The 23776-nt window shown below is 48.7% G+C and overlaps 1 protein-coding gene and 1 long non-coding RNA gene across 4 annotated transcripts in view; one reads left to right on the forward strand and one right to left on the reverse strand.

The window, feature by feature from the left end:
• Positions 1 to 23776, reverse strand: part of dock8 (dedicator of cytokinesis 8) — an 87839-nt gene that overhangs the window by 15834 nt on the left and 48229 nt on the right. For 2 of the 3 annotated variants that reach the window (XM_052461794.1, XM_052461792.1), the window contains 21 exons: positions 21437 to 21554; positions 21273 to 21343; positions 21028 to 21172; positions 20386 to 20487; positions 20053 to 20148; positions 19704 to 19938; positions 18771 to 18935; positions 15214 to 15389; positions 14875 to 14970; positions 14299 to 14394; positions 13952 to 14101; positions 13635 to 13748; positions 13252 to 13407; positions 11286 to 11604; positions 10906 to 11057; positions 7707 to 7889; positions 7451 to 7577; positions 7184 to 7268; positions 6895 to 6991; positions 6472 to 6606; positions 6241 to 6393 (listed from right to left, as the gene is read on the reverse strand). In XM_052461794.1, the coding sequence (XP_052317754.1) occupies positions 6241 to 6393; positions 6472 to 6606; positions 6895 to 6991; positions 7184 to 7268; positions 7451 to 7577; positions 7707 to 7889; positions 10906 to 11057; positions 11286 to 11604; positions 13252 to 13407; positions 13635 to 13748; positions 13952 to 14101; positions 14299 to 14394; positions 14875 to 14970; positions 15214 to 15389; positions 18771 to 18935; positions 19704 to 19938; positions 20053 to 20148; positions 20386 to 20487; positions 21028 to 21172; positions 21273 to 21343; positions 21437 to 21554 (2971 nt within the window). The remainder of the gene's footprint in view (positions 1 to 6240; positions 6394 to 6471; positions 6607 to 6894; positions 6992 to 7183; positions 7269 to 7450; positions 7578 to 7706; positions 7890 to 10905; positions 11058 to 11285; positions 11605 to 13251; positions 13408 to 13634; positions 13749 to 13951; positions 14102 to 14298; positions 14395 to 14874; positions 14971 to 15213; positions 15390 to 18770; positions 18936 to 19703; positions 19939 to 20052; positions 20149 to 20385; positions 20488 to 21027; positions 21173 to 21272; positions 21344 to 21436; positions 21555 to 23776) is intronic. The other variant, XM_052461793.1, reaches the window with a different exon arrangement.
• Positions 637 to 1042, forward strand: LOC127907294 (uncharacterized). The gene is made up of 3 exons (XR_008064082.1): positions 637 to 861; positions 892 to 963; positions 999 to 1042. It is a non-coding gene; the product is annotated as an uncharacterized LOC127907294 (long non-coding RNA).

The raw sequence follows: 23776 nt of genomic DNA on the forward strand, positions 1-23776 counted from the left end.
AGCAACATATTCCCTACATAGTGCACTCCTTTGGGCCCGGGTCAAAATGAGTGCACTGTATAGGGAATAGGGTGCTTTCACCTGTTATGTAGCCCTCTGTGACAGTCATTTCTGAGGGGTGGATTTGACAGGCAGGAGGCCTATCATCAGTATCAGGGCTTAGAGTGGAGGGTATGTAGGTATCGTATTAGGATCCCCATTAGCTGTTGCGATACTATCCCTCCGATTACAGTGAAGAGCGAGACGTTCCGCTCTGTTCTGGGCCGGCTGCAGTTTTCCTAGTCCTTCTTTGCAGCACCTGACCTTATGACCGGGCAATAATGGCGATATGATAAAACTAGAGCCTGCAGGACTTGCTGTGTGGAGTCTAAAGAGCAGAGCAGGTCTTCATTACAGACAGACGTCCCCCATCTTTACAACCATCCATCCGTTTGTTTTGACCATGACACTTTGCAATCCAAGGTAACAAGGTCATTTAGTCTCCTCAACTTGCTCAATGGCCACATTATTCATTACCAGATTCAGCTGAGGTCTAGAACCTTCTGGAATTCTTCGTACAAATATACAACACTTTTAGTTTTAGAGATGTTCAGGACAGTAACACAGGCTAACGTTACAGTTTTACTAGCATGGCTGGCTGTATATATAAAAGCAAGCTATAAAAAGGACATATTAAAGAATGATATGACATTGTCCAGTCGTGTATTGGCTAATAAAGTAGACTTTGGGGTTGTAAATATTCCCCTTTAAGGGTCTATCTGTTGGTCTACTACTTTCACACCTGTGTGTGACTCTCTGTCTGTCTAGGTCTGTCTCGATGTCTAGGTCTGTCTCGATGTCTAGGTCTGTCTCGATGTCTAGGTCTGTCTCGATGTCTAGGTCTGTGTCTAGGTCTGTCTCGATGTCTAGGTCTGTCTCGATGTCTAGGTCTGTCTCGATGTCTAGGTCTGTCTCGATGTCTAGGTCTGTCTCGATGTCTAGTCTGTCTCGATGTCTAGGTCTGTCTCGATGTCTAGGTCTGTCTCGATGTCTAGGTCTGTCTAGGTCTGTCTCGATGTCTGTCTCGATGTCTCCGTCTAGGTCTGTCTCGATGTCTAGTCTCGATGTCTAGGTCTGTCTCGATGTCTCTCGATGTCTAGGTCTGTCTCGATGTCTCCGTCTAGGTCTGTCTCGATGTCTCCGTCTAGGTCTGTCTCGATGTCTCCGTCTAGGTCTGTCTCGATGTCTCCGTCTAGGTCTGTCTCGATGTCTCCGTCTAGGTCTGTCTCGATGTCTCCGTCTAGGTCTGTCTCGATGTCTCCGTCTAGGTCTGTCTCGATGTCTCCGTCTAGGTCTGTCTCGATGTCTCAATGTCTCGATGTCTCTGTCTAGGTCTGTCTCGATGTCTCTGTCTCGATGTCTCTGTCTAGGTCTGTCTCGATGTCTCTGTCTAGGTCTGTCTCGATGTCTCTGTCTAGGTCTGTTTCGATGTCTCTGTCTAGGTCTGTTTCGATGTCTCTGTCTAGGTCTGTTTCGATGTCTCTGTCTCGATGTCTCTGTCTAGGTCTGTCTCGATGTCTCTGTCTAGGTCTGTCTCGATGTCTCAATGTCTCGATGTCTCTGTCTAGGTCTGTCTCGATGTCTCTGTCTCGATGTCTGTCTAGGTCTGTCTCGATGTCTCTGTCTAGGTCTGTCTCGATGTCTCTGTCTAGGTCTGTCTCGATGTCTCTGTTTAGGTCTGTCTCGATGTCTCTGTCTAGGTCTGTCTCGATGTCTCTGTCTAGGTCTGTCTCGATGTCTCAATGTCTCTATGTCTCTGTCTAGGTCTGTCTCGATGTCTCGATGTCTCTGTCTAGGTCTGTCTCTATGTCTCTGTCTCGATGTCTCTGTCTCGATGTCGAGGTCTCTGTCTAGGTCTGTCTCGATGTCTCTGTCTAGGTCTGTCTCGATGTCTCAATGTCTCGATGTCTCTGTCTAGGTCTGTCTCGATGTCTCTGTCTCGATGTCTCTGTCTAGGTCTGTCTCGATGTCTCTGTCTAGGTCTGTCTCGATGTCTCTGTCTAGGTCTGTCTCGATGTCTCTGTCTAGGTCTGTCTCGATGTCTCTGTCTAGGTCTGTCTCGATGTCTCTGTCTAGGTCTGTCTCGATGTCTCTGTCTAGGTCTGTCTCGATGTCTCTGTCTAGGTCTGTCTCGATGTCTCTGTCTAGGTCTGTCTCGATGTCTCTGTCTGTCTCGATGTCTGTCTGTCTCGAGGTCTGTCTCGATGTCTCTGTCTGTCTCTGTCTCTGTCTAGGTCTGTCTCTGTCTCTGTCTCGGTGTCTCTGTCTAGGTCTGTCTCGGTGTCTCTGTCTAGGTCTGTCTCGATGTCTAGGTCTGTCTAGGTCTGTCTCGATGTCTAGGTCTGTCTAGGTCTGTCTCGATGTCTCTGTCTAGGTCTGTCTCGATGTCTCTGTCTAGGTCTGTCTCGATGTCTCTGTCTAGGTCTGTCTCGATGTCTCTGTCTAGGTCTGTCTCGATGTCTCTGTCTAGGTCTGTCTCGATGTCTCTGTCTAGGTCTGTCTCGATGTCTCTGTCTAGGTCTGTCTCGATGTCTCTGTCTAGGTCTGTCTCGATGTCTCTGTCTAGGTCTGTCTCGATGTCTCTGTCTAGGTCTGTCTCGATGTCTCTGTCTCGATGTCTCTGTCTAGGTCTGTCTCAATGTCTCTGTCTAGGTCTGTCTCGATGTCTCTGTTTAGGTCTGTCTCGATGTCTCTGTTTAGGTCTGTCTCGATGTCTCTGTCTAGGTCTGTCTCGATGTCTCTGTCTAGGTCTGTCTCGATGTCTCTGTCTAGGTCTGTCTCGATGTCTCAATGTCTCTATGTCTCTGTCTAGGTCTGTCTCGATGTCTCAATGTCTCTATGTCTCTGTCTAGGTCTGTCTCAATGTCTCTATGTCTCTGTCTAGGTCTGTCTCAATGTCTCGATGTCTCTGTCTAGGTCTGTCTCAATGTCTCTGTCTAGGTCTGTCTCGATGTCTCTGTCTAGGTCTGTCTCGATGTCTCTGTCTAGGTCTGTCTCGATGTCTCTGTCTCGATGTCTCTGTGTCGAGGTCTCTGTCTAGGTCTGTCTCGATGTCTCTGTCTCAGTGTCTCTGTCTCAGTGTCTCTGTCTCGGTGTGTCTCGATGTCTCTGTCTAGGTCTGTCTCGATGTCTCTGTCTAGGTCTGTCTCGATGTCTCTGTCTAGGTCTGTCTCGATGTCTCTGTCTAGGTCTGTCTCGATGTCTCTGTCTAGGTCTGTCTCGATGTCTCTGTCTAGGTCTGTCTCGATGTCTCTGTCTCGATGTCTCTGTCTAGGTCTGTCTCAATGTCTCTGTCTAGGTCTGTCTCGATGTCTCTGTCTAGGTCTGTCTCGATGTCTCTGTCTAGGTCTGTCTCGATGTCTCTGTCTAGGTCTGTCTCGATGTCTCTGTCTCGATGTCTCTGTCTAGGTCTGTCTCGATGTCTCTGTCTAGGTCTGTCTCGATGTCTCTGTCTCGATGTCTCTGTCTAGGTCTGTCTCGATGTCTCTGTCTCGGTCTGTCTCGATGTCTCTGTCTCGGTCTGTCTCGATGTCTCTGTCTCTGTCTAGGTCTGTCTCGATGTCTCTGTCTAGGTCTGTCTCGATGTCTCTGTCTAGGTCTGTCTCGATGTCTCTGTCTAGGTCTGTCTCGATGTCTCTGTCTCGGTCTCTGTCTAGGTCTGTCTCGATGTCTCTGTCTAGGTCTGTCTCGATGTCTCTGTCTAGGTCTGTCTCGATGTCTCGATGTCTCTGTCTAGGTCTGTCTCGATGTCTCTGTCTAGGTCTGTCTCAATGTCTCGATGTCTCTGTCTAGGTCTGTCTCAATGTCTAGGTCTGTCTCAATGTCTAGGTCTGTCTCAATGTCTAGGTCTGTCTCAATGTCTCTGTCTAGGTCTGTCTCAATGTCTCTGTCTAGGTCTGTCTCAATGTCTAGGTCTGTCTCTGTCTAGGTCTGTCTCAATGTCTAGGTCTGTCTCAATGTCTCAATGTCTAGGTCTGTCTCAATGTCTAGGTCTGTCTCAATGTCTAGGTCTGTCTCAATGTCTAGGTCTGTCTCAATGTCTCTGTCTCTGTCTCTGGTCTGTCTCTGTGTCGATGTCTCTGTCTAGGTCTGTCTCGATGTCTCTGTCTCGATGTCTGTGTGTCGAGGTCTCTGTCTATGTCTGTCTCGATGTCTCTGTCTCGATGTCTGTCTCGATGTCTCTGTCTAGGTCTGTCTCGATGTCTCTGTCTCTGTCTCGATGTCTCTATGTCTCTGTCTCGATGTCTCTATGTCTCTGTCTCGATGTCTCGATGTCTCTGTCTCGATGTCTCTGTCTCGATGTCTCTATGTCTCTGTCTCGATGTCTCTATGTCTCTGTCTCGATGTCTCTATGTCTCTATGTCTCTGTCTCGATGTCTCGATGTCTAGGTGTCTCGATGTCTCTGTCTAGGTCTGTCTCGATGTCTCTGTCTAGGTCTGTCTCGATGTCTCTGTCTAGGTCTGTCTCGATGTCTCTGTCTAGGTCTGTCTCGATGTCTCTGTCTAGGTCTGTCTCGATGTCTCTGTCTAGGTCTGTCTCGATGTCTCTGTCTAGGTCTGTCTCGATGCCTCTGTCTAGGTCTGTCTCGATGTCTCTGTCTAGGTCTGTCTCGATGTCGTCTCTGTCTAGGTCTGTCTCGATGTCGTCTCTGTCTCGATGTCTCTATGTCTCTGTCTCCGTTTCTCTGTCCAGGTCTCCGTTTCTCTGTCCAGGTTTCTGTCCAGGTCATGTCCAGGTCTGTCTCTGTCCAGGTCATGTCCAGGTCTGTCTCTGTCCAGGTCATGTCCAGGTCTGTCTCTGTCCAGGTCATGTCCAGGTCTGTCTCTGTCCAGGTCATGTCCCTCTCTCTGTCCAGGTCATGTCCCTCTCTCTGTCCAGGTCATGTCCCTCTCTCTGTCCAGGTCATGTCCCTCTCTCTGTCCAGGTCATGTCCCTCTCTCTGTCCAGGTCATGTCCCTCTCTCTGTCCAGGTCATGTCCCTCTCTCTGTCCAGGTCATGTCCCTCTCTCTGTCCAGGTCATGTCCCTCTCTCTGTCCAGGTCATCCTTCTTCTTCTTTCTAGGTCAGTCCAGTTGTTGTTAAGGGTGTCACAGTCTCCTCCAGGTAATGGAAGGCTTAACCCTGACATTGTTGTGTGTGTGTGTGTGTGTGTGTGTGTGTGTGTGTGTGTGTGTAACCCCATCTATCTCCACCATCAGCAGCAAAGCGGGAAACGATCTCCCATTAGCTGCGACATAATCACCTATGGATCATCTCTACGGCCCCATTCTGTTAAATCCAACGTGGAGCCAGGGCCTAAACGGCCATCACTGGCATTGATACAATGTGTGTGTGTATATGTGTGTGCGTGTGTGTGTGTTGTCCTTGTGTGGGGGGCTCTGAGCGATGACCTCACTCCTTCTCCTTTCTCTTTCCACTATTTGTCATCCCCTCACTCGGTCTCCATCTCCCCTACCCTCTCTCCATCTCTCCACCATCATCCCGAAAGATGGCCTCACTTCAACTGTGCACTGGCAATCCATCAAAAACTCTCATTCACCATCCTCCCTCCTCTCTTTCACTCGTTCTCTTCGTATCCATGTCCTCCCTGGAAAAACCTTGGTCTTTTTCACCAGGAACCAAACAGAGGAACATGGCCCGACACCCGGGAGGGGACAACCTGAACTTGTCCAATAAGAAACTTGTGGCAACACGCTTGGCTACGTTTTGCAACGGTGTGCACTAATGAATATGACCCCTGCTTCATGGTTTTATTTAGATGCTAAATGGGATATGGAGAGGTGGTGAGGGGGATGAAAACAAACAAAGAGTGGGTGAAGGAGATCCTTCACACCACGGCTATGGAGGTTGTTTAAAACAGAAGAGGTAAAGGTCAATCACTCTGAATTAGAGATTGTGCCAAGAGGGGAGAAGCTCAGATGACCTTCTGTCCTTCCCTCTCCCTCCCACGCGCCGTCTCCTTCTCAACCTCCCCCTTTTTCTAACTCGCACATTACTTACAGAAAGGCCGGGACACAGGGGTTAGACAGTGACATATCTCCCTGTTCACTTCTCACTACCCAGAAACACATCACTCAGCAAATGTCTCCACTGAGCTCAAAATAGACATGGAAAAGACATTAAAGCTGGGTGGTAGAGGAAAACGGATGAGACGGAATCAGTGTGCGTGCGTGCGTGCGTGCGTGCGTGCGTGTACTCACGTTGGCCGAGCTGAAGCTGCATCTCATGATGAGGTATAGGGTAGCGCAGGCCTGGCTTCTGTTTCCACCCTCATGACTGCTACAGTACTGGAGCACCTTCTGACACAGGTCGGCACACTGCTCGGCTTCCTCTTCAAACAACATGTCACCAAACTACACACACAATACCGTCAGTATACAAACGCGCACACAATACTGTCAGTACCTAGTGTGTACACACACACACCCTACCTTGACGATGAGCGCTCGAAGCGTGCTGAAGCAGTGAGACAGGAAGGTTGTACTCTGGTTACAGGTGAGACAGTGTAGCAACACCCGCAGTACTCCGCCCACTACACTGTCCTTACAGTCAGCCAACGGAACAGCCTGTGCGGGAGACAGACTGTCATGACAACCAACCACAAGTGAGAGAAAGAATACGGTCAGCCAATGGAACCAGAGAGGACATTGTGACGCAGGCCGTGTTCGAGAGATGATCAAATTCGTAAAGCATTGTGGGTATATGGTGACAGACTGATCTACAAACAATCAGCAGTCATCAACACAACGAGAGAGAGAGGAGAGAGGAGAGAGGAGAGAGGACAGGAAAGATCGAAGAGGACGGAAGAAAGATGAACAGGTAGAGAGAAACAATAAGGAGAGCGACGTTGTGACCTGTACTATGGTCTCCAGGAGGTCCAGGACAATGAGGTTGGACTCAGTAGACAGATTCCCAGTGATTAGAGCCTCCTGGTCCAGCTCTGCTTTCGTTCTGAGAGTAAAAAGGCACAAGGATGAGACCTCGTTCTGCCTCTATGGGTTCTCTTCCTTGACATTGTCTTCACAAGACACTGCCTGACAATTGGTCTTCTGGGCCATAGTTACCAGGAGAGGTGAGTAATACATGTTTGCAAGAATTGCGTATGTACCCGTGTGTGTGTGTCTGTGTGTGTGTCTAACTCACTTGTCTTGTCTGTCGTTGGTCTGCCTCCACTGCGTCAGGTCTTTCCTCCAGCGTAGGTTCTCTCTCTGACCTGCGCGGTCACTTCCTGTCCGGGTCAAAGGGTTAGGGATAAGAGGGCAGACAGGCTCTCATTCAATCAAAAAGCAGCCTAGGAGTACCATCCTCCCCTTTTCAGCTGCTCTTCAGGAGATGTACTTAGAAGACGTGTACTGTGCATGTAGCTACGGTAGTTCTGACCAATCAGAGAGAGTAGTGGGTGGGACTGACCTCCAACCCGGCGCATCATTTCCCCCCGTGCTCCGATGCCCCTCAGTAGGGAGTCCTCCAGCTGCATCTTGGCCTGCTGGGACTTCTGTAAGGCCTGGGTGCTCACCTTATCACTGCTCTGCTTCCCCTGCACCACACACACACACACACACACACACACACACACACACACACACAGTGAGAAAAATGTACATTTACATCATATTTACACAAATGAATTAGGTATGTACTCCATGCAGGGTGCAGACATTCTTACCCTGTACTCAAAGCAGGAAACACAGATGGTGAGTAGTTCTAGCAGTCTGTTGAGCTGTGCTGAGGGCATGTCGACAGTCCAGCGCTGGATCAGACTCCTCTCAGCGTTCTTCATCACCCACAGGAAACACAGCAGCAGGTTACGACTGGTCTCTGCTGACAAGGTGGCCACCGCCTTACCAGACTGGTAGAGAGGAGAGAGACAGAGTTATACTACTATAGGAAACACATGCACACACAGGGTGGCCACGGCCTTAAGACCTTTGAAGACTGAACGATTTCAGCCATCTTATGCAACAATTTTGCTATTCCTGACAAAATTTCCACAACGTGGGCAAATTCTTAGCTCGTAAACGATTGTCGGACGTCTTGGCTCGTTCAGGCTGACAGGGTCAACGTCTGCCGATTAAGTGCAGCTACGTGCGATCGTTAGGCTCTGACAAAGTTTAAGCAGTGTCCGAATTTTGTTGCCTTAATCGTGTAGTGTGGCTGGCGCTACGAGCCAATCCCGGTGACTAACCAATAGGAACACGGCCGGCACATACGATTATTGTGAAGTCAGATTAATATAGGCCTAATAGTTCGATGTAAACGTTTAGCCTACATGCTGCGCAAGAAAAACTATTTCCCTAATCATCTTGGTACATGACACATCTGAAATCAGGCTACCCGATGGGATATTGTTAAACTTCTTATGGCTTAGATCCCGCTAACGGGATCGATATGACAACAGCCAGTGAAAGTGCAGGGCGCCAAACGCAAAACAGAAATCTCATAATTAAAATTCCTCAAACATACAAATATTTTACACCATTTTAAAGATAAACTTGTTGTTAATCCCACCACAGTGTCCGATTTCAAAAAGGCTTTACGACGAAAGCACACCATCCGATTATGTTAGGTCAGCACCTAGTCACAGAAAAAAACAGCAATTTTTCCAGCCAAAGAGAGCAGTCACAAAAAGCAGAAAGAGATAAAATGAATCACTAATCTTTGATGATCTTCATCAGATGACACTCATAGGACTTCATGTTACACAATACATGTATGTTTTGTTCGATAAAGTTCATATTTATATCCAAAAATCTCAGTGTACATTGACACATTACGTTCAGTAATGTTTTGCTTCCAAAACATCTGGTGATTTTGCAGAGAGCCACATCAATTTACAGAAATACTCATCATAAATGTTGATGAAAATACAAGTGTTATGCATGGAACTTTAGATAAACTTCTCCTTAATGCAACCGCTGTGTCAGATTTAAAAATAAGCTTTACCCGAAAAAGCACACCATGCAATAATCAGAGTACCGCTCTCAGACACAAAAACAAGCCATACAGATATCCGCCATGTTGTGGAGTCAACACAAGTCAGAAATAGCATTATAAACATTCACTTACCTTTGGTGATCTTCATCGGAATGCACTCCCAGGAATCCCAGTTCCACAATAAATGTTTGTTTTGTTTGATAAAGTCCATATAGCTCCTTTTTGTTCACGCCTTGAGTTCACAAATCCAAATTCACGACGCGCAGGCCAAACGAAATGTCAAAAAATTCCATTCATACATCAAATGATTGATTATATACATCTTTAGGATGTTTTTAACATAAATCTTCAATAATGTTTCAACCGGAGAATTCCTTTGCCTGTAGAAATGTAATGGAACGCAGCTAACTCTCACGGAAACGCGCCTGAATGAGCTCATGGCACTCAGAGTGCTCAATCAGCTCTCATTCCTCCCTCCTTCACAGTAGAAGCTCCAAACAAGGTTCTAGAGACTGTTGACATCTAGTGGAAGCCTTAGGAAGTGCAATCGGACCAAATTTACACTGTATCTTGGATAGGCAAAGAGTTGAAAAACCACAAACCTCAGATTTCCCACTTCCTGGTTGGATTTTTCCTCAGGTTTTTGCCTGCCATATGAGTTCTGTTATACTCACAGACATCATTCAAACAGTTTTAGAAACTTTAGAGTGTTTTTTTTATCCAAATCTACCAATGATATGCTTATCTTAGCTTCTGGGCCTGAGTAGCAGGTAGTTTACTCTGGGCACCTTATTCATCCAAGCTACTCAATACTGCCACCCAGCCATAAGAAGTTTTAATGCACAAAATGGGCCATCAAAATAAAACGCTCACAAAGTTTGCACGTGAAAACTAATTTCTAAGATGGATACTTTCCGTTTATTTATTTTATAACTCACTTCACTCACACATTAAGCATAGAGTGAGTCTTGCAACGGCGGTGCTGGGCACACGCACAGGTCCAATACACCGCTGCAGTTGACGTAGCCTATGTCGGCCTGACGTCGCCTAGCAAGCCAATCGCGGAATGTGACGACAGAACCGGAGCAAAATCGTACAAATCTGGCCCAGGTTGATATCAAGATAACATCGCACGATGTGAAGTGGTAATCGCCAAAAACTGAATCCGAGGTACGGTCTTGCAAAGGCCTTCAGCAGACTGGTAGAGGAAGGGGATTAGAGATGTACACTTTAAAGTGGACAGATTCGCTGCAATGTGATCGGAGATGTAGTGTGGCTTATGGATTCTCCTTTTGGAGGAAACAGGTCCCCCCCCCCAATCTCACTAAGGGGTTGAGTTGGATGAATACTCAAAGTAGACCAGCCATCGATAGCATTGTGTATAGCGTATATATAGGGCACACATTCATCTAGCACAGGCAAGTTGTGAGAGGAGGGATAAGAGTGAAGGTGTTCAGTGGCTGCAGTGTCGCCGTGGCTACGCTTGATGGATGTCTTGTGTTGCTCAGGACAGCCCAGGTCACTTATGATTATAATGCCTGCCCATAAAGCATCTCCCGTGTGTGTGTCTGCGTGAGTGAGTGAACGAGAACGAGAGCGAGGGAGAGAGAGAGCTGGCGTCTCAGAATGGATGGAGTGCGGGTGTGCATCTGACAGCTCATCAGTCTACCTCACAGCAGCACACCTGTTACAATGCGCCAACACACAGACGGACACTGCTAGTCACAAAAACGCAGAGCAATTATACACCAAGTTCGTGGGCAAGGAATTGACTCCTCTAATTGAAATGTTAATAAAATCACTTTGATGCAGTTTGAAAAGCAAGCTTCCTCCAGGTCTGATTGAGGAACTCAAACATACAGTATGTGCTCGGAGGTGAAAAGAGAAAGTCCCACTGATACGAAACCATAGCAACATTCCTACAGTCTTACCACAGACGCCATGGAAGGCAGGGCATTCCTCGCCAAGGTGTTGAAGGGGTTGCCGGCGATCGCCATGGCAATAGACTGATTGATGGGCGTGACGTTGTCGGGGTCTTCGTCTGATCCACCCGTCTTGTTCTTCCCTCCGCGAGCCTCGGACACTACAGAGACACACAAGGGTCAAATACTTTTGAAAGTAGTTTCAAGCTTTAATTAGACAGATTAGATGTTACTAAAGGGTTACCAGCCACGGCTCTGCACCAAACACTCAAAACACAGTTCACATAAACCCAGTTCCAAACCAATCAACCAACTCCTTAGCCAGTGTACATTAAGTGCCAATGGGTACGATCTAGGGGTGGATATGGAAATGTGGCCATGGCCAGTACCTGTGAAGTCCAGGTAGTTGATGGAGTCAATGATGATGCCCACCAGGGGGAGGTAGAGAGTGGCCACCTTGGCCCTGACCTCAGGCTGGGCACAGCGCTGGTCCAGGTCATGGGCACACAGCAGACTGTAGGTGGCATTGATGGCCTTCATCTGGACCTTACCCCTGTGTGTGTCTACTGACCCCTCTGACTCCATGTCCAGTGCAGCGCTGAGCTCGGTGAGCAGTAGACCAGTAAGGTAGTGCTGCTGTTTAAACTCCTGGGACAGATCAAACAGGCCCAGGATCCTCTGCTCCTGGAAACTATATGAACTGGAGCTCTGCAGAGAGACACGGGGAAGAGAGAGAGCGTGAGAGAGAGACGGGGGGAGAGAGAGAGAGAGAGAGAGAGAGAGAGAGAGAGAGAGAGAGAGAGAGAGAGAGACGGGAGAGAGAGAGAGAGAGAGAGAGAGAGAGACACGGGGGAAGAGAGAGAGCGAGAGAGAGACACGGGGGAGAGAGAGAGAGATGGGGAGAGAGAGAGAGAGACGGGGAGAGAGAGAGAGAGAGAGACGGGGAGAGAGAGAGAGAGAGACGGGGGAGAGAGAGAGAGAGAACGGGGGAGAGAGAGAGAGACACAGGAGAGAGAGAGAGAGAGAGAGAGAGAGAGAGAGAGAGAGACGGGGGAGAGAGAGAGAGAGAGAGAGAGAGAGACAGGGGGAGAGAGAGAGAGAGAGACGGGGAGAGAGAGAGAGAGACGGGGGAGAGAGAGAGAGAGACGGGGGAGAGAGAGAGAGAGAGGGGGGAGAGAGAGAGAGAGAGAGGGGGGAGAGAGAGAGAGAGAGACGGGGAGAGAGAGAGAGAGAGAGAGAGACGGGGGAGAGAGAGAGAGAGAGACGGGGAGAGAGAGAGAGAGAGACGGGGGAGAGAGAGAGAGAGAGAGAGAGACGGGGGGAGAGAGAGAGACGGGGGAGAGAGAGAGACGGGGGGAGAGAGAGAGACGGGGAGAGAGAGAGACGGGGAGAGAGAGAGAGAGAGACGGGGGGAGAGAGAGAGAGAGACGGGGGAGAGAGAGAGAGAGACGGGGGAGAGAGAGACGGGGGAGAGAGAGAGAGACGGGGGAGAGAGAGAGAGACGGGGGGAGAGAGAGAGAGACGGGGGAGAGAGAGAGAGAGAGAGAGAGAGAGGGGGAGAGAAGGGGGGGGGAGAGAGAGAGAGGGGAGAGAGAGAGACGGGGGAGAGAGAGAGACGGGGGAGAGAGAGAGAGAGAGAGAGAGACGGGGGAGAGAGAGAGAGAGAGAGAGAGAGAGAGAGAGAGAGAGAGAGACGGGGAGAGAGAGAGAGAGACGGGGAGAGAGAGAGAGACGGGGAGAGAGAGAGACGGGGGAGAGAGAGAGACGGGGGGAGAGAGAGAGAGAGAGAGGGGGAGAGAGAGAGAGAGGGGGAGAGAGAGAGAGAGAGAGAGAGAGAGAGACGGGGGAGAGAGAGAGAGAGAGAGAGAGGGGGAGAGAGAGAGAGAGGGGAGAGAGAGAGAGACGGGGGAGAGAGAGAGACGGGGAGAGAGAGAGAGACGGGGAGAGAGAGAGAGACGGGGAGAGAGAGAGAGACGGGGAGAGAGAGAGAGACGGGGAGAGAGAGAGAGACGGGGGAGAGAGAGAGAGACGGGGAGAGAGAGAGAGACGGGGGAGAGAGAGAGAGACGGGGAGAGAGAGAGAGAGACGGGGGAGAGAGAGAGAGACGGAGAGAGAGAGACGGGGGAGAGAGAGAGAGACGGGGGAGACGCGGAAGAGAGAGAAAGAAGGAGATAGAGAGAGGTGGGCGAGAGAGAGCGAGAAAGAGGTAGGAAATGAAACGACAAGGAGAGAAAGAGCACTTCACTCAACAATACTTTCCCCCGACTGAACAATACTCCACTATAACCTCAAATCCCAAAGCCAGGTGAGTGCTGAGGACTGGCCGATAGGATTTTGACTGACATGCAGACGGACCTGTGAGGAGATGGATGGGCATGGGGAGGCGGGTGCGGAGGCGGGACTACTGAAGTAAAGGCTGAGGTTGAGGTAGTGCTCATGACTGCACAGGATACGCAGGAACTCCAATCGTATACCGATCATGGTTGGCATGGAAATGCTCTTTGCCGACATCTGGAAATAACCAATCAGAAAGGTTACGGCAGGTCACATGGTTAAGTTAAGTTATTGACATGGGATATGGTCAGCGACATAGAAATAGAGTCTAGAATTGGTCACCTCCTTTGTAGTTATGCTGTAAGCAACTTCCTATAGGTAACTACCATCTTTTGTAGCGTCACTTAAAATAGGACGGTAGAATATTGTGGTTTGGAAGTGTATTGTGGTATTGTGGTAGTGACCTGGTTGCAGTAGTTTTTGACCAGGATGAAGACGAAGCCTCGGTCCATGAGAGACAGCAGGTCATACAGGAAGAAGGCAAGGCTGATGTTGACCTTCTCTGCCTGCTCCATCTCCTAACAACAACAACAACAACAACAACAACAACAACACAAACAAACAGTTGATTTTCAGTTAATACCAGCCAACGGTCTCATTAGAGAGACACGAGATCAAACATTTTATTTGAATTAAAATTAGTATCGGAAGTCAAGTGATGATATGATGAATTGAGTCTACAAAAAGTGCTAGCGTATATGAATTATACACTGTTCTGAACCTTCTGCTGTTTGACCAGGATGGTCCCTATCTCGGCGGTAACCACAGAGACGATGGTGGCGATGTCGTCTTTGAAGCGGTCTGAGAAGCGGCTCCTGCGAGGGACGTCCGGCTTCTCCAGCTGAGACACATGCTGGGCCATGCTCTTCACCTGGAGAGAGAGACCACACACACACACACACACACACACACACACACACACACACACACACACACACACACACACACACACACACACACACACACACACACACACACACACACACACACACACTTTGTAGTCCATGAACAACTCCATTAAGCAAAACACACGAAGGCTATATTGTAAAATATATTGTACACACTTACCAGCAGTTCAAAGAAGAACCAGGCGTATTTGTATACATTCTCTCTGCAGACTCCCGTGCTGACCACCATCTGTAGAGCCAACTCTTCATGGAACTGCTGTCAAAGAAACAGAGAGCCTTGGGTCACTACCACCACTAATACAGTAGTGTCTGCTAACCTATATGTAGAACACAGCGTACTCTTTATAAGAACCACATCCATCCTGACTATCTCAGTGGTACTTCTTATGAGCTAAATACAACCTATATGTTAGCTAGCTAGATAGCGAGATAGAGACTGAGACAGTCACATTATAGCTGGTGGCTACAATCCTCAGTTCAACACAAACCAGAGCTATCCAATCCACTACTACGTAACATCCCAGCGAGATGTATAAATAATAAATAAATATAAATTCTACTCAGAATGCAAATGGGGATGTTATTTTCAGTGTTTAGCCAGTATGAAAGACACAGTAGTTTACATGTTAGTATATGCTCTGGCCTTCTCAGTATAATACTGCCCTCCACTGGTGACTGTTGGTATCACAGTTGTGAATAACAATTTATTACGGTGGCTCTTTCTGGTATGCGTTACCTTTCTGTTGGAGGGCCGGGTCCCGCCTGTAGACTTCTGAGGGTGGCTGCTCGAATCCACATAGGTGGACATGCGACAGCCTGGGTTGTTGTAGCCCTGACGGAGAAGACCGCAACAACGGGGTGGTCATGAAGAACCTGAACCACACTGGACCATCTGGGTTATTGGTGCTTTAGAAACACAGAGACAAACAGACATGCCTGCGTCCCAAATGGCACCCTATTTCCTATATAGTGCACTACTTTTGACCAGGGCCCACAAATTGCCATTTGGGACACATACATGGATTTGCCGTGTGTGTTACCCAATTCAACCACGGCTTTGCATGTGTATCAGTACCTTAGCTGACAGGATGTTTTTGACCTCTGTGTCCTCTGCACTGTGTGGAGCAGGGATATCAGGGTTGCTGCTGCTGCGGAGCCGAGACTGCAGTAACATGGCTCCTACTGTGGAGGCCGAGGCCCGCCCCATAGTACTGTAACGGCCCTCAGTGGGAGGTAACACCCCATCTGGACCTGGACACACAGGGGAGAGCCATGTCACTGGCATGATCTACCAGGTCACACCTCGCTTTACACACTGAACCTGCACACTGAACCTAAACACTAAACCTGCAGACTGAAACCTGCACACTAAACCTGCACACTAAACCTACACACTAAACCTACACACTAAACCTACACACTAAACCTACACACTAAACCTACACACTAAGCCTACACACTAAGCCTACACACTAAACCTACACACTAAACCTACACACTAAGCCTACACACTAGCCTACACACTAGCCTACACACTAGCCTACACACTAGCCTACACACTAAGCCTACACACTAAACCTACACACTAAGCCTACACACTAGCCTACACACTAGCCTACACACTAGCCTACACACTAAACCTACACACTAAACCTACACACTAGCCTACACACTAGCCTACACACTAGCCTACACACTAGCCTACACACTAGCCTACACACTAAACCTACACACTAGCCCACACACTAGCCTACACACTAAACCTACACATCTACACAGGGCTTGGGAGGTTTGGAGGTTGGGAGTGGAGTGGGAGGTTTATCGGGGTAGAGGGGGGCTGTGGGAGGGTCTCAAATGCTTGAGGTGCAGCTCTTGGGGGAACTGTGGGGGAACTTGGATGGTTGGTGGCCTGGCGGTTGGGAGTTTGGGCCTGTGGCCAAGAGGTTATTCAGGTCCCCAATTATTTGACTTTGTGGGAGATCTGTCAATGTGCCCCTGGGTGGGGAGCTTGACCCTGGTTGCTCCTGTGGGTCGCTCTGGACGCGAGTGTCTGCTAGATGACTGAATGTAATGTAAATGTTGAGCGGCTTCACTGCAGGTAAGAGGAAGTAAGAATCAAGTGCGAGGAGGGGATGCTGTGGGATTATTTAAGATGCTCTTTGAAGAGGAAGGATTTCAGATGTTTTCAGAGGATGGGCCGGGACTCTGCTGTCCTAGCTTCAGGGGGAAGCTGGTTCCACCATTGGGGTGCCAGGACAGAGAAGAGTCTGGCGCTGCCCTCCCGTAGGTGTGGGAGGGCCAAGAGACCAGAGGTGGCAGAACGGAGTTGGGGTGTAGGGTTTGAGAATGAGCCTGAAGATAGGAAGTAAGTACCATGGTCTTGTAGTGGATCCGAGCTTTGACTGGAAGCTAGTGGAGTGTGCGGAGGACCCGGGGTGACATGGGAGAATTTGGGAAGGTTGAACACCAGGCGGGGTGCAGCGTTCTGGATTAGATGCAGTGGTTTGATGGCACCGGCGAGGAGCCCAACCAACAGCGAGTTGCAGTAGTCCAGGCGGGAGATGATAAATGCCTGGATTAGGACCGGCGCCGCTTCCTGTGTGAGGCAGGGTCGTACTCTACAGATGTTGTAGCGCATGAACCTGCGTAGCAAGTCACTGCTTTGATGTTTGTAGAGAACGACGGGGTCACGCCAAGGTTCTTTGCATTCTGGGAGGGGGACACCATGGAGTTGTCAACTGTGATGAAGTTTTGGCAGTGCAGAGAGCCTCCAGGACACAAAGAAGAGCAGTCTCGGTTGAGTGACTGGTTAGGGTGAAGAAGATGGTTCTGAGAGAGATAGTGTGAGAGTCGGTCAGAGACAGCACGCATAAGTGTTTATGAAAGAAAAGAAAGAAGGGCCTGTAGTTTTTGACATCAGAGGGTTCGGGTGTTGGTTTCCTGAGGAGGGGAGCGATTCTGGACATTTTTAAGTCCGTGGTCTGGGATGAGGGAAGTGAGAAGGTCTCCAGAGATGGTCGAGAGAAGGGAGGAAGGGATGGGGTCGAGCGGGCAGGTTGTCAGGTGGCTGAACCTCACTTGTCGCTGGATTTCATCTGGAGAGAGAGGGGAGAAAGAGGTCAAGGCGTAGGGTAGTGGGACCAGTGGATTCAATAAGCTGAGTGAATGAAGAGTGGATGTCGACAATCTTTTTAAAGTGGCTGGCAAAGTAATCTGCAGAGAGGGAGGAGGTGGGGGTGGAGGATTAAGGAGGGAGGAGAAGGTGGAAAAAGTTTCCTAGGGTTAGAGGCAGACACTTGAAATCTAGCACAATAGAAAGTGGTTTTAGCAGCAGATACAGAGGAAGAGAAGGTAGAGAGGAGTGAGTGAATGGATAATAGGTCCTCCAGAAGTGAAGTTCTCCTCCATTGCCTCGTAATGTGTCACTCAGCCACAGAGCAGGAGGGGAGGGCCGAGCCGGCCGGGAAGAAAGGGGAAAGGAGAAAGTCATAGCATGCGTAAAGGGAGGTTAGTAGGGTCGAAGAGGCAGGAGGATTTAGCAGAAGGGAGATATGATAGAAGAGGAAAAGGAGAGAGAGACAGAGAGACAGAGAGACAGAGAGACAGAGAGAGAGGGAGAAAGCGAGAGGGAGAGAGAGAAAGCGAGAGGGAGGGAGAGAGAAAATTGTGACGGTGCATGATCATCTGGGTAGGAGCTGAGTGGCTAGGGTTGAAAAAAAGAAACAAAGTAGTGATCAGAGACCTGGAGGGAGGGTTGCCTTGAGATTAGTAGGCAAACAGCCTCTAGTGAAGAGGAGGTCAAGAGTATTGCCTGCCTTGTGAGTGACAGGGGACTGCAAATGGGTGAGGTCGAAAGAGGCAATGATGGGAAGGAAAGAGTTGGAAATAAATTAATCGAAGTCAGACATCGGGAGGTTGAAGTCACCCAGTACAAAGAGCAGTGAGCCACCGTCAGGAAATTAGGTTATCAAGGTGTCAAACTCATTGAGGAACTCTCTAAGGGCACCTGGTGGGCGATAGACAACAATGTAAAGCTTGAGTGGACAACTGACAGCATGGAATTCAAATGAGGAGATGAACAGGTGAGGGACGGAGAAAAGACTAAATCTCAACCGGAGAAATGAGTGGCCCTGTGCAGTGTGATCCATGTTTCCGTCCGGGCCAAAAAGTCTAGGGACTGAAGGGCAGCATAGGCTGAGATGAACTCGGCATTCTTGACTTCAGATCGGCAGTTCCAAACGCTGCCGGAGACCAGAAATTCCACATGGGTTGTGCGCGCAGGGTACAAGGGTTGCAGCTAAGGGGTGGGGAGCGTCTGTAAAGCCTACAGGGAGAGGAGCAAACTGGGATAGAAAACACACAGTTGCCAAAGCTACAACAGAGCAAAATGAGATCATCTGAAAATAACTAGGTAAAATACTATTGCAATGTATTGGTGGTGGTGTAATTACATTACATTACATTAATTTCATAGTTGCCCTTCATTTAAATTATTACTGTTTCATGTATCTTATCTGCAGTTACTATGTTCAGCGAAGCATATTCTAGTCGTGCTCACGAGGCAAATTTCATGAAAAGTGACATCCAGTCTCTTACTCCCACCACCATGACAACGTGTCTGGTGGTACTTACCTGTGTTGAGGAGATCCCGGGGAGAGTCGGCCAGGCGGAACACCCAGTACAGGTATGTTGCTAGGAGACCGTTCCTACCCTGCTGGTCCCTGGCCAGCTCCTGGCTGTTGTGGAGACTGTTGACGATGGACACCACCGACTCAAAAGCTATCTGGGCTAGGTTGGCTAGGAAATAAATACATGCACACACACGGTTAACACAACACAGGTCAAACACATCAGGTAAACTCTCCCACTTCCTGTCTGTCTGAAAGCCCAGGACAGTGACATCCCCTAGGTACCCGTCTGTCTGAAAGCCCAGGACAGTGACATCCCCTAGGTACCCGTCTGTCTGAAAGCCCAGGACAGTGACATCCCCTAGGTACCCGTCTGTCTGAAAGCCCAGGACAGTGACATCCCCTAGGTACCCGTCTGTCTGAAAGCCCAGGACAGTGACATCCCCTAGGTACCCGTCTGTCTGAAAGCCCAGGTGACATCCCCTAGGTACCCGTCTGTCTGAAAGCCCAGGTGACATCCCCTAGGTACCCGTCTGTCTGAAAGCCCAGGTGACATCCCCTAGGTAACCCGTCTGTCTGAAAGCCCAGGACAGTGACGTCCCCCTGGGTGCCTGTCTGTCTGAAAACCCAGGTGACATCCCCTAGGTACCCGTCTGTCTGAAAGCCCAGGACAGTGACATCCCCCTGGGTGCCTGTCTGTCTGAAAACCCAGGTGACATCCCCTAGGTACCCGTCTGTCTGAAAGCCCAGGTGACATCCCCTAGGTACCAGTCTGTCTGAAAACCCAGGACAGTGACGTCCCCCTGGGTGCCTGTCTGTCTGAAAACCAAGGTGACATTCGCTAGGTACCTGTCTGCCGGAAAGCCCAGGACAGTGACATCCCCCTGGGTGCATGTCTGTCTGAAAACCCAGGTGACGTCCCCCTATATATAGGTACCTATCTGTCCAGCGATGACCATGGGCTGCATGATGAGGGTGAAGAGTTGATCTAAGACCAGGTGGAGGTAGAGGACCAGAGGTTCTAGTCTGGAGGAGGGCAGGGAGATGATGCTCAGCTTCAGCTCGTGCTCCAGCTTGTTCTCCGGAATCTTCTCTTCCCGAACCCGGAGTGGGAACGTCGCTCCGCCCTTCAGGGCATGGCACAACGTGAAGAAACGCTCCAAGTGGTTATCCTGGGGTGGGGAACGGGTTAAAAAAATATAGAAAAAAATTGTGTGTGTGTGTGTGTGTGTGTGTGTGTGTGTGTGTGTGTGTGTGTGTGTGTGTGTGTGTGTGTATAGACTCACCTGTGTGTGTACAGAGGACACGGCCTGTATCTCCAGGTTGAACACTCCTTTGTGGCTCTCCATCCACCTGACTGGAGGGACCTGAGGGGGAATTTTCTGCAGAGAGAGAAAGGGAGAGAGAGAGTGAGACATTAACTCATTCTGAGCCTACTCACAAGCCTTGCGCTTCAACAAAAAATCTAAACCCAATCAATAAATTCGTAAATCAATCAATAAACGCCAAATAAGTATATTCTATCCACAAGGGGGAGCCACTCCTCTTCACATTCTACAGATATTTTTTCATTTTTTAACTGTTGTCTGGAGAACTGAAATGGACAAATGAATGGTTACCTCAGGAGAGTGCAGTGAGTAGTTGACAGGCAGTCTGTCCAGGGCGATGGGAAGGCAATACTGACCAGTCTGTAATCTGTCACAACTCAGTATAGGCAGCCACTACAGTACACAGAGGGACAGACAGTACATCAGCTAGCAGCACACATTGACTATTGACAGACACTATGGACACCCACGTACAGGAGATAGACTATCTACATATCATTGAGGAGTATCACTTACCAAACATATTGATCATACATACACATGAATGAACTGTTGTGTGCATCGCCACGTTCAGTAGAGTAGCTGCATGTTCATGTAAGACCACGTGAAACCAGTGTGATCCAGATCAGATGAGACCAGGGACCGTATTTATAAAAGCTGTGTTTACATAGGCAGCCTAATTCTGATCTTTTGCCAATCAGATCTGATCTTTTACCCATAATTGGGCAAAAAGATCATAATTGAGCTGCCTGTGTAAACGCAGCCATTACGTCTCAGAGTAGGAGTGCTGCTCTAGGATCAGTCTTGCTTTTTCGATCACAATGAATACGATTACATGGACAGGGGGGAGCTGATCCTAGATCAGCACTCCTACTCTGAGGCACTTCATGACTATAGGCCCAGGTGAGACCAGGTGTGAGGGATCAGACTTACAGAGAATCCTATGAATGTCTCACTGGTGGCTGTCTGGTTCTGTTTCTGTTGACAGCTGATGTGGTAGAAGGTAAACAAAAGGTGGTGTCTCTCAGTCAGCCTGGCAGGCAGAGCTATCTTCACCTCCTCATAGAAGTCTGGAGACCTAAGTCCCAGTCACACAGAAAAAAGTGAAGCTTATTATATTAGAAAATGGTAATATGCATTTCATGCAGTAGTTGTATTATTAGTATCTATCCACTTGCTTGTTATGGTACGTGACTGGGGTGTATACTTCTTGCACAAACTCAGGACCATTTGATTTTCCAAAAATGACCTAGGAGGAAAAAGAAAGCAGAGTAAAATCGTTAAAACGCCCCAAAAAATGTCACAGCGACACACATTGTGTGTGTGTGTATGTCAAACTCACAGGCAGCACGCAGCTTGGGTCTTCTCCACTCATAAACTGGATTTTAATGGTGATGTTCCTTGCTGAAGTCAGCCTGTTGACAAAGTTGAGCCGCTGGGGGTACACATAGAACAGGTTCCTGGAGAGAGTGAGAGAGAGATAGAGATTTTTCACAGTACATCCTCACGGAGGAAGGGATGGTCTGGTCATTTAAGAGAGAGTAATAGTTCCAGGAAAAACGCTTGGGATATGCCATTTATCTCTCCTTCATCCCACCTGTTCACTTCCCTTCACTGATTTGAAAGGAAATAACTGGCATAAGAAATACGGAAACTCCCACGAGCCCATGCCTCCACTAATCCAATTATTTTAGATTTGTGGGAAGTAGTGAGTAAATGCACACTTCAGGAGAAAGGATATATTAAAAGGGACGCAGCCCAAGCTGTACTTGTAGCCTGTGAAAAGGTCTGTGCTAGCCGGGATCCTTGGGACGTCCCTACCTTATTGAAGTTGACATTTTAAATGGTTAGGGTTAAAATTCAGATTAGGTTATGTTTACGTTTAGGGTAGGAGTTAAAGTTAGGATTATGGTTTAAGGGTAGGGACTTCCCAAAGTTCTCGGCTAGGACAGACCCCTGTTAAATGCTAGTGCATTCGGTCAGGGACAGATGGTCAGGAAAAACCCATTGGGCATGTGCAGAGCTCCCACCTCAGAGTACAGACAGCCTGAGCCTGCACATCAATACTAGACCACTAGATGGCACTCTGTGGAGCTAAGTACAAAATGCATGATATTGCACAATTACACAGCATCAAAAAAAAAAAACTGTCCTGAGACAGGAGACACACTCTTTGGGTGTGTTCCAAATGGCACCCTATTCCCTATAAAATGCCCTACTTTTGACCACTGCCCTATGGGGAATAGGGTGCCATTTTTAGCGCAAAGAGGAGGAAGGAGTGAAGTGTTGACAGCACTGGGGGTTGTCTCAGGTCAGACTCTTGGTAGAAGTGTTTACAACGTTGATGGAAACTATGAGGCCTGAGGCTACATGCTCATTGCGCTGTGGTCAGTACAGTCACACCTAGAGACTGGCTGTCTAACATGTGTAAAGCTCACATGAAGGGAAATGTATACATGGCGGTAAGAATGGAGACAGTGAATACACTGTTAGGGGTAGTAAGTAATGGACCAACAGTGCTTGAAGCTATACTACATGACAAAAGTATGTGGACACCTCCTCATCAAACATCTCATTCCAAAATCATGTGTATTGATATGGAGTTGGTCCCCCTTTGCTACTACAACAGCCTCCACTCTTCTGGGAAGGCTTCCCACTAGATGTTGGAACATTGCTGCGGGGACTTGTTTCCATTCAGCCATAAGAGCATTAGTGAGGTTGGGCGATTAGTCCTGGCCCGCAGTCAGCGTTCCAATTCATCCCAAAGGTGTTTGATGGGGTTGAGGTGAGGGCTCTGTTGTGCAGGCTAGTGCACGGGGGCATTGTCGTGCTAAAACAGGAAAGGGCCTTCGCCAAACTTTTGCCACAAAGTTGGAAGCACAGAATTGTCTAGAATGTCATAGTATGCTGCTGCGTTAAGATGTCTGTTTACTGGAACTAAGGGGCCTAACCCGAACCATGAAAAACAGCCCCAGACCATTATTCCTCCTCCACACTTTACAGTTGACACTATGCATTTGGGCAGGATGCGTTCTCCTGGCATCCGCCAAACCCAGTAAATTTGCTGTCCCCTCAAAATAACTCACACAGCCATTAATGTCTAAACCGCTGGCAACAAAAGTGAGTACACCCCTAAGTGAAAATGTCCAAATTGGGCCCAATTAGCCATTTTCGCTCCCTGGTGTCATGTGACTCGTTAGTGTTACAAGGTCTCAGGTGTGAATGGGGAGCAGGTTTGTTAAATCTGGTGTCATCGCTCTCACACTCCCTCATACTGACTGGTCACTGGAAGTTCAACATGGCACCTCATGGCAAAGAACTCTCTGAGGATCTGAAAAAAATAAGTGTTGCTCTAAATAAAGATGGCCTGGGCTATAAGAAGATTGCCAAGACCCTGAAACTGAGCTGCAGCACGGTGGCCAAGACCATACAGCGGTTTAACTGGACAGGTTCCACTCAGAACAGGCCTCGCCATGGTCGACCAAAGAAGTTGAGTGCACGTGCTCAGTGTCATATCCAGAGGTTGTCTTTGGGAAATAGACGTATGAGTGCTGCCAGCACTGCAGCAGAGGTTGAAGGGGTGGGGGGGGTCAGCCTGTTAGTGCTCAGACCATACGCCGTACACTGCATCAAATTGGTCTGCATGGCTATCGTCCCAGAAAGAAGCCTCTTCTAAAGATGA

Source organism: Oncorhynchus keta, chromosome 14, assembly GCF_023373465.1.
Source record: "Oncorhynchus keta strain PuntledgeMale-10-30-2019 chromosome 14, Oket_V2, whole genome shotgun sequence".
NCBI lineage: Eukaryota > Metazoa > Chordata > Actinopteri > Salmoniformes > Salmonidae > Oncorhynchus > Oncorhynchus keta.